The sequence below is a fragment of the Pogona vitticeps genome, chromosome 1 (genome assembly GCF_051106095.1).
Source record: "Pogona vitticeps strain Pit_001003342236 chromosome 1, PviZW2.1, whole genome shotgun sequence".
Taxonomy (NCBI): domain Eukaryota; kingdom Metazoa; phylum Chordata; class Lepidosauria; order Squamata; family Agamidae; genus Pogona; species Pogona vitticeps.
The window spans coordinates 75,808,077-75,817,832 of record NC_135783.1 but is presented as its reverse complement, the minus strand read 5'-3'; the positions used below and the strand labels follow the sequence as shown (position 1 = coordinate 75,817,832).

Sequence of the window (9,756 nt, the reverse complement as noted above, 5' to 3'; positions counted from 1 at the left end):
TCATCCCATCTCCGTAGGCACAGGAAAGGCAGTTGAAAGGTTCTAGGGGATGCAGTACGTGAGGGACCGTCTCTGCGTCTTCTATAGCCTTTATGAGCAATTAGGCAAGACAGGCGAAGTGGGCCTTTGGAACCATTACCTCCGGACACTGCCTCAGCCTCCCCATTCGTCCGCCTCCAGCAAAAGGAGTGGGCGCGAGAGGACCAAGGCACACACCCTGGCAGCACCGTTCTCTGGGGCCACAACCTGCTGCAGCCCCAGCTTCCACTTTCCTGCTACTCTTGGGCTTTCGTTCCAGCGGCAGGATCCCCAGAGCCAGGCCGGGAGCTCTCCCACCTTACATGTTCGCCGAGAAGGCACGGTCGCCTCCGGCCCCGCTTCCTCGCGCTGCCCTTCGGCGGCAAGACGCTGCAGCTCTCGGAGAGGCGGCGCCCTTTCCCGCTTCTTCCCCCCCCCCCGTGGGCGCCCGCCTGAGGTAGCCTGGAAAGAGAGGCGGCGTGGTTTTGTTTTGTTTGTTTTTCCTGCCACCGCTACGACTCTTCGCCCGGCCAGTCTCACGTGCAAGGCTCCTCTTCCCTTTGTTTGTTGACTCCCTTCAGGGTCTAGAAAGTCGTGGGGAGAGTCGCTTGTAGCCAAGGGGCGAGAGAGGGAAGCCAAGGGCCGATATAACAGCCGGGGGGGGGGGTGTTGAATGCCGAAGAATGGATCGAAGGAGGCAGCCAGACAATTCAAAGGGAACTGAGAACGAGCGGGCAACACCGGAAAAGCAGCAATTGGACCAACTGAACAGGAAAAAAATTACGTTTTTTTCTTTCCTGTATGGAAAGACTGGCGAAATGATGGGCGCCTTTGAAAATTGGGGCGTGGGAGGGAGTTAGATCACTCTTCCGGCCTAGAGGAACACCCCGCTCTCCTCTTTTCCCCCTTTCTCCTTTACGGAAACACCCTCTGGGGCCTGGCCTCTCCCCGACCCCAGTCACAACGCCGTTCCCCATCTGTTTCACACCCTGGCTCTCTTCCCATCCCCAAAGTCAGAAGAAAGTTGTGAGTGAGGCGCAAAGCCTGAGAGCCCTGACACGTGAGGTCAAAGCAGGCATTTGAAACGCTTTGTTTGAAACAGATTTCATATTTCAGCATTTTGAGACAGAAACCATCAGTGCAGCTTCTGTTTTGAAGAAACTGGATGCGCCCCTGAGGCAATATGGAACATTTGTATATTACTGTGCAACCCTAACCAGAGCCATTTCAAGCAGTAAATCCCATTGCTGCTCCCACTAGGCATCTCTTCCACTTTCATTGAACTTGTTGGCTCTTAACTGCCCATTCAGGATCAAACTACTCAAATATTTTGACTTACAACAGGGTTGCTTTTAACAATGTGCAACTAAACTGGGAGGAAATAGGGATGTCTCAGGAAGGCAACAGAGGATTTAAAAATCCCTGCTACTAAAAGCACTACGGCTTTCGCTGATGCCACTACATTACAGATGGGCAGACACAGAGGGCTGGTCACTGAAAGAGCAGCTCCCTCAGTCTCTGCTGTTTTGCTGTGTGTTCTTCCTCTGAATCTTCCTCTGGTGGTAGAGATTGGGCTCAATTTACTCCAACCACCAAATGAAAGAAAGCAAGCAGGCAGGCAGAGGTGGTAACTGTGGTTTCAAGGAGCAAGCTTGCCAGTTGCTGTTCACTTGCTTCCTTTTCCCAGCCAGTGAGCGAAGGCAACTGGTCTGCCCACTGCCTCTTGGACTCCATGTCTGTGCCCGACTTCACTGTGCCCAGTTCATTGCTCAAAAGGAGAGAATGTGCAAGCAGGGAGAGTCCAGGTTGCAGGGGGAGAGTGCAGGTAAGCAACTGGAGACAACCCCATCACTAGCCCAATCCTTGCTGCAGAACCCCTGGAAGGGGAGAGAAATCTGAGCAACCCAGAAATAATATTTGGTTTACCGAGTGGATATCTCACAACTGTGATGCCAGGGAGAGATTTCAGAGAGATGAGCAAGTGAGGCAGGATAGTCATTCCTTTCATATCTTTCATGCTGCATCATCCAGTCGGAGAAGATGATGAATATGTGAACAGCATTAGATATTCTCTAGAGTGTTGTCATGTACCATGACGTTTCTCTTAATTTCTTTTAATTTCCAGGTATGTAAAATATGTATGTAATAAGGTTTTCCAGGTATGTATGCTTTGTCATTGCTTCCATGGCTGAGCAGGGGTTTGAGCCCCGGTCTCTTGAGTCCAAGTAAACCACTCTATCCACTACACCCCAGTGACTCAAACCATCTCTAGTCTGGGCCAGATTAAGAGAAAACTCAGGGCTCCTGTACCTTTTATATTCTCCAGGAACTCTGCATTAAGTCCTGCAGGTGTAAGCTTCCTTGACAAGCAACAGCTGCTGAAGTCCTGGTTTGTGCACTATTAAAAGTTTGGGAACTCTGTCTTCTTTTACATCTGGCTATGTGAGGAAGTGCTGTGGACCCAATCCACCATAGGAGAGCAAACAAGGGGAAGCTTGGAACAACTGCTGCCTTCTTACACCCTCAACCCCTCCATAAAGGGCAGAACTCAAAGGGGAGGGCGTCCAATGAGGTGGAGATTCTGGAGACACTTGTCAGGGGGTGCTTTCCCCTCCTGTTCCTTTGCGGCTTCTGTTGTGGAGCAGAAAAAAAGAAGAAAGGTCGTCAAAATAAAAGTGGCTTTATTAAGATAAGAACCAGTGGCTGAGCAACAGCCTTCTCCCTCCAGACACTGAAGACCAACTGAGGAGACAGACTGGCACGGTGACCCGCGTTCCAACTGAGGCTCCAGGAGAGCCGTGAAATGGTTCACCGTCCAAAAGGCGGGAGCCTAGGAAACTGGTGACTTTTCGGGGCTTTGCTTGGCGTACACCAGCCGGCCGTTGATTCCCTCGTCGGGCGCTGCCATGAGGGGAGAGGAAGGGCAATGGAAAGGTAAAGGAAAGGTTGGGAAACGGTGGCAGTTTGTCGACTGGTCCTAGGAGGAGGCGAGGGGACAAAAAGAGGTCTGAACCCGTCCTTTCTGCCCAAAGGGCTGTTGAAAAGAGACGGGAGGTGGCGAAGCTGTTGCACAAACCGGCGAGCGCCGTGAAGGTCCACCCTCCCCACCTTAACGCGGGGCGAGATTAAAATATAGGCGCGCACACAGACCGGAGCGCAGCCCAGTAAACAGCTCGCGCCGTTCATGGCAGAGGGACCGAGGCAGGTGAGGGAGGGAGAGCGCCCAGGGAAGGAACTCCCGCCCAAGGCAAGCCGCCCGCGGAGAGACGAGAGGGCGGGAAGCAAGGAGAGAACAGCCGAGGAGAGGTAGGCACCCGGGAGGATTGTGTGGAGATGGGACCGTGCACGGAGCGAGCTCCGGCGGCTGGGTTTTAACGCCCCAGTCACCCTCCTGAGAGCCAAAGGCCGCTAGGATTTGATGGCGGAGGAGAAGCGGGACTGAGGCACCGGGCTCGCTGAGCACCGCCTGAGGTTTGCTTCGGCCGCCGCCGCCGCCGCTTTGGGATTTAATTTTCTTTCCTCCCCAGGGAATGGTGTGGTGCTAACAGTGGGTTCCTCCTTTTTGCTTCCGCGGATGCCTCTTGCCTCTGGAGCTGCTTCCATGGTTTTTGTTTTTCCTTTAAAAAAAAAGTCTCTACCGGGGAAAGGATTCGTTTTGGGGTTTTGCCGCCCCACTCCCAAAAGTTACGGTCTTGTTCCGAAATCCTCTCCTCCTCCTCTTCCTCGCCGCCCTCGGCTCCACGATGAGCGCCAACATCGTCTACGAGTGGCTGAAGACCCTGAAGCTCTCGCAGTACGCCGAGTCCTTTGTGGATAATGGCTATGATGACCTGGAGGTGTGCAAGCAGATCGGGGACCCGGACCTGGATGCCATCGGGGTCTCGCTGCCGCAGCACCGGCGCCGGCTCCACGACGCGGTGCAGAGGCTGAAGGAGGAGGACGAGACCACGGCGGGGCTCTACTTCACTTTGGAGCCGCAGCCGCCCAGCTCGCCCTCGCCGGAGATCTACACCAGCCACCTGGTGGAGCAGTACGAGGCCAAGACCTGGAAGGAGCCGCCCCTTAAGCATCACCCCCTTCCTCCTCCTCCTCCTCTCCCCACTCCTCGGAGGAACCAGGGCCCCCCCAGGAAAGTGGGGCTCTGCGGCAAGGAGCTGGTTACGTACCCCAGACTCAGACTGAAAATCATGATCAGGGATAAACTCGTCCGGGACGGCATCGACCTCAGTAAGCCCCCCTACTCCAACAAGGTAAGGAAGAGCAAGGTTGTCTCGTCTCTACTTTCTGTTGAGCTTTCCTGCCTTCCCTCTTTCCCTGATACCTTACATTTGTGGTAGGATGAGTTTTGGAGAGGGTAAAGCAGAACTTGCGTTCCTTGAGTTTTTCTCTTTTTTTTTAACTTGGTCCCAGTTGGTTCAGAATTTGAACGTGGCACTCTCGCTTTGCCCGCTTTGCCTGGGGTGCTGGAAAAAAAAAGACGTGCGCGTGTTGAGGAGGAGCTGAAGCAAAAAGGCATGGCAGGCTCGCGCTTTTCTTCCAAGCGGAGCTACCTTTGACGAGAGAACTAGACAGGATTCAGGGTTAAGTGCAGCTCTTAATCTCCTCTGAGAGTTGTTCAGTCCAACGGCGATGGTGCGCCTTAACTGCTAAAGGCAAACTTTTAAATGTCTTGTTCTTTACTGTCAGGGACACTTGTGAAATCGTTAGGAAACTATTTTTGGAATACTTGCGGAGACGGGTGAGGGTTGAATGATGTGTTTATTACTGTCTTTAATTAATTCTTGATGGAGCGAATAAGCCTGCAAAGAAAGGATGCCTTTTGGTACTTGTTTGAAGCGTTTTCCTAATTTCCAGGCGCTCTCAACTTCAAACACTTCTTTAGGGGTAGGCATGCAACCAGCAAAAATGGCCCTACAGGAAAAGTGTACAGTATTTGGGTTTCAAAATAAGTTTTGGATGGTTTCCTCCAGATAGGTAATGTGACAGACAAAAAGTTCTGGACACTGGGGAGGAAAGTTGTTGAAGAATGAATACTCCTTTGCTCTTTAATTGAAGGGTACCTTGTGGGCCAGTCCTATGACAAGTTTGTACAAAGAAGGAAGGATCACTCAGTTCAGTGGGATCTATTCCCAAGAAGTTGTGCACTGGATCATATGGACAACATGGCAATAAACCATGCTTCTTCCCTATTGCGAATGAGGACAGTACTGTAGAATGCCTGGGGTGAGGCACTGGACTAATAAATACCTTCTTTAATGTCTTAATAAAGAGGAAAAGCCAAGTACCTGCAAGTTTTCTGTTCCAAGCAACCTGAATTCCAAGCATATCTAAAATCTTGCTTTTGCAAGGGGAACTGACAATCAGATAATGAGTTTTAAAGTGCTTAGAATGGGGCTAGGTAGAAACTTGTGACTAATTTATTTTCATTGGGAAATTGCTTTATGTAGATAACTGATGGAATTTGTTATCTCCTATGTGATGTCTGTAATGTAATTCAATAACAGTATGTATAAGCAAGCTTCTTGTGGATTGACTTTTGAGTTCACCAAACAGATCTTCCACTGTCATCCTGGACAGCATAACTTGTATGATGGCTACCCACCATGCAGCAAAAACAGTTCTAAATGCAAATACATGAACAAATGTATTTCAAAGTAAAAACTTGTGTGTGGGGGAAATAATAGGGTCACCCTATTAAACAGTAACACACCAAACAGAGGCATGCTATGACAGTTTGGCCCACTTCATATTATGAATGCTGGAGCTTAAATGAGAAAGTGTCAAGGAAGTACCATGTTGGTTGTCAAATGTGTGTCATAATTTAATACAGAAATAATAACACACTCATGCAATCTATATCTAGAAGAAATAGAGTATCATGCCGTAAAAAGATTCAGTGATCAAGGGAAAGAATAGTTCTTTTCATCCCCTGACAGTATTGCAGGAAGTGGCTGCTGACAACAGGAGGAAACCATCTTCCATGGACTAGAAGTCTAATACGAAGTGGCAACGGCAGTGTGTGAACTCTTGCATCCTTAGCAAAGAAATCGGGGGAGGGGGGGGGAGAGCTGTTATCTGGTTTCAGCCAATTTATTTTTAAAGACATATGTTTACAGCAGAAAGCCACCTAAAATAAACTACTCCTGTGGTGGGCCTGTTCAAAACACAGAAATACTGTCCTTTTATTGAAATTGCCCATTTCCTTGAGGACATCATGCTGTTTATTGTAACTAGAGAATATTTGCAATTTCAAGTTTATATTTTTAAACAACTGTCTCTTTTATGGATTTCCTGTTATGATAATGATAAAGCGCAGCGGTAAAATAGACTCCTTTGGCTTCTTTAATATTGTTACATTTTCATGTTAAACAAATCTTACACAACCTCCGCAAGATTTTCAGTAATTCCTGTGCAAGTTAATAAAGGAAGGAATGTTTAGTTTAAATGTAGCAGACCGCATTATAACAGTTTTCACATGGTGAAAATAAATCAGCTAAATATGCCTAATTATTTCACATGATTTCATATGATTTTTTTAAAAAACGACTCTAGCTTTATTGCTTTAAGTAATTAAAATATTATATGTATTCTATAGCACATTTCAAGAGTTTAAGCATTTCATAGTAATGTCTCAGCAAAGCGGTGTCTTGCCTTTTATTTTTGACCGAAGGTTTGGAGTAACTGAGGGGGAGTATCTCAATCCACTACTCTATATTTTGGGGAAGAAGCAGTCTTGGTCAGGTGGTTGAATTAATATACCGGTCAGGTGTTGACCTTCTTAAATGTCCTGGTTATCTTAGTGGCCTTTGATACTATCCACTATAGTGTTCTTCAGGAGTGAGCTCAGAAGGCATGGTTATAGTATTCCTAGCTGGTTGCTCAGTTTCAGCCAGTGGGAGTTGGGTACCTTTGTTGTTTCATCTGCGGAAACTCCAGGATTCTCTCTTGTTGCTGTCTCATTTAGTACCTACATGATACTACTGGAGGAATAATCTTTAACACCAGTATGAATTACATGCAGCTCTGCTTCTTCCACCTGCTTATCCAGTAGAGGCTATGGAATTCCTGAATAGATACTGTACTTGTAGGTTGTTTCAGGATAGATGAGGGTGAGCAGGCTGCAGCTTAATCAAAATAAGACAGATGTACATGGTTCAGCACTATGTTCAAAAGCATAGTCAGTAGTGGTGGTAAGTAAGAATGGTGGTAACTAGGAGTGGTTTTGGCTGTGTTTTTAAAGTGAAATAAAGAGTCCTAGGCTCTGTGCATGGCTGTCTATGAAGATAACTTTAAGATGTGAGCTAATAAAAAGTGGCATTTAGAATCTTTAATGGAGCTCAGTATAGGATTTCTGCACTTTTTAAAGTCAAAACTTTCTGAGCCCTGAATTGTTTGGGTCTAGAATATTTGGAAAGTCACCTACAGCAGGCTTCAAAATGTCCTCCAGAGGCCCTATTTGCTGGTCTACTATTAGGACTGGTGGATAATAAAGTATTGGCCAGCACTGTGAAAGCTGTATGAAGTTCTGTGTTGAGACTCAGACTCGGCTGACGTTGTTGTTTTTCAGAGTTACATTTACTTGCTTGTTCTAATTTGTAACAGGAAAAAACTCGCTGTTGGTAATCAACTTTCTGCATTTGGTTTGGCATAGATTGCATTTTACTATGATAGACTTATTTTGAATTAGCTATTTTAAATTGATTTAGACTTTATCAATTGGCTGTATCAAAAGGATTTGGAAGTGCCAGATCAAAATATCTGAGAGTCACCAGTTATTGACAATCAAATAACATTCAATATCACTGTAAGATTGGACATTATTATTGTTGTCCAGACTTTGCAGACATAGGGCCAGTAGACTGGTTTTGCAAAGCCACTTATGAAGTCTGTCAAAGATAAATATCACCCAATCTTGTCTTGAATGAGATCCTGTGAATGCAACTATTTCTTCATGGAATTTGTAAGTAGAATAATTTTTACCTGTGTAAATATACCTCTCCTTCTGATTGCTGTCGTAACAAGCCCCTAGTCACCCACCTATATTTGTAGCAGTAAAAAGTTTAGTGTTCAGGTACAGCTGAACAGGGACGTGGTGGCACTGCAAGTTAAACTGCGAAGCCTCTGGGCTGCTAGGTCGAAAGACCAGCAGTTTGAATCCACACGACGGAGTGAGCTTCTGTCGCGTGTCCCAGCTCCTGCCAACCTAGCAGTTTGAAAGCATGTAAAAATGCAAGTAGATAAATAGGCACCACTATGGTGGGAAGGTAACAGTGTTCCATGTTTAATTGCGCTGGCCACGTCACCATGGAAACTGTCTACAGACAAACGCTGGCTCTGTGGCTTGGAGACGGGGATGAGCACGGTCACCTAGAGTCGGACACGACTGGACAATTGTCAAGGGGAACCTTTACCTTACAGCTGGGAAAGATTCTTCCCTGCTTTTGCAGGCACCACTTTGTATCCACAATCTGGAGGAACAGGAAAGGCAGAGTACCTACTGATATGAAAGGACAAATTGAAGCTTGGGTAGCGGCAGTAGATTCAGGAAGAATCAAGAGTTAGTGGCAGCTGCCTGTTGGAACAAGTTGCAGAAACTTTGCAGAGGGGTACTTAGGGAAAAGGCCCAGTTTTTCTCTGCATCATAGCAGCCCATTAAAAGTATGTAATGCTTAACCATATTTCATATTTTAATATATGCAGGATATTAAAGAGGATGGTAGACTAAGTGAACTTATTATTGACAATGCAGAAGGGTAAGGATCTAAGGATCTGCTTTTCATGTTTCTTTTCAAAGACGTATGTTCATAACTACCTCAAAGTGTGTTCAGTCTGTGTGTAACAAGATGGTTGTTTTGTCCTAGAACAATACCTGTGTGCTTGCCAACAGGAAAGAGTATGGTTATGCATTTTAAATTCTATAGATCTGATTGCATTTCTTTATTCTCCATCCTTCCGGACTCTTTGAGATAATATCAAAGGCTGTGGCAAAAGTATGTTTCATTAGCATAACCAGGGTGGTGTTGTACTATGAGCTGCCTGAATAGTGACACTAAATGGGCTCTGAATATAACCACATAACTGGTTTTACTGTTACAGCTGTGGTTTGTTTGAAGAAAGACATGAACTAAAAGTAAGTCTAAAAGCAATCAGTGAAATGATGGTTTCAGGACTTTCTAAATTAACTGGAAAGAGACATTCCTTTCTTAGAGAGTGAAAAATGTGAGTCATGGAAGGAAGGTTCATTTTAAATAAATGATATGGGCTGGGTGGGATTGAGAGACACTCATGGAAGCTGTGATTTACCATTCAACTATTTATACACAGTGAGTTCAATCGTTTTGTACATCAAAGCATGATCTTCCTTATTGTATTTGAAAAGTAGCAGTGATAGGAATCTGTATTGCTAATGAATAATTAAATTGTGCAGATCATAAAGAATTACTAAAACAGGTGACAAATTATTAAAACTGAATGGAAGTTGGAGATTTTTAATTTCAATATAAGGAAGTCAGAGTTGTATAACTATGACACACACGTCAAGAGAAATTAAGCACTCTATTTATCTTGTATACAGACTAACTAGTATCTAATAGTTTAGTGAAATTTCATTATGGCTTCTAATTGAAATAAACGACCCAACCTGACCTGTTCCTGAGGAACTTTATTCAATTTTGATTCCATAGAGAATTGCATAGGGAACTGTATGTGCAAAACGAAATTGCTAAAACAGGCATAAAT

At 45.7% G+C, this 9,756-nt stretch overlaps 1 protein-coding gene across 2 annotated transcripts in view; it reads left to right on the top strand.

Annotated features, from left to right (window-relative positions):
- Positions 1–618: 618 nt before the first annotated feature.
- The window catches only part of LOC110087497 (SAM and SH3 domain-containing protein 1), a 725,270-nt gene continuing 716,132 nt past the window's right edge, over positions 619–9,756 (top strand). For both annotated transcript variants that reach the window (XM_020809531.3, XM_020809283.3), the window contains exon 1: positions 619–4,268. In XM_020809531.3, coding sequence (XP_020665190.3) covers positions 3,762–4,268 — 507 coding nt within the window. In that variant the 5' untranslated portion in view covers positions 619–3,761. The remainder of the gene's footprint in view (positions 4,269–9,756) is intronic.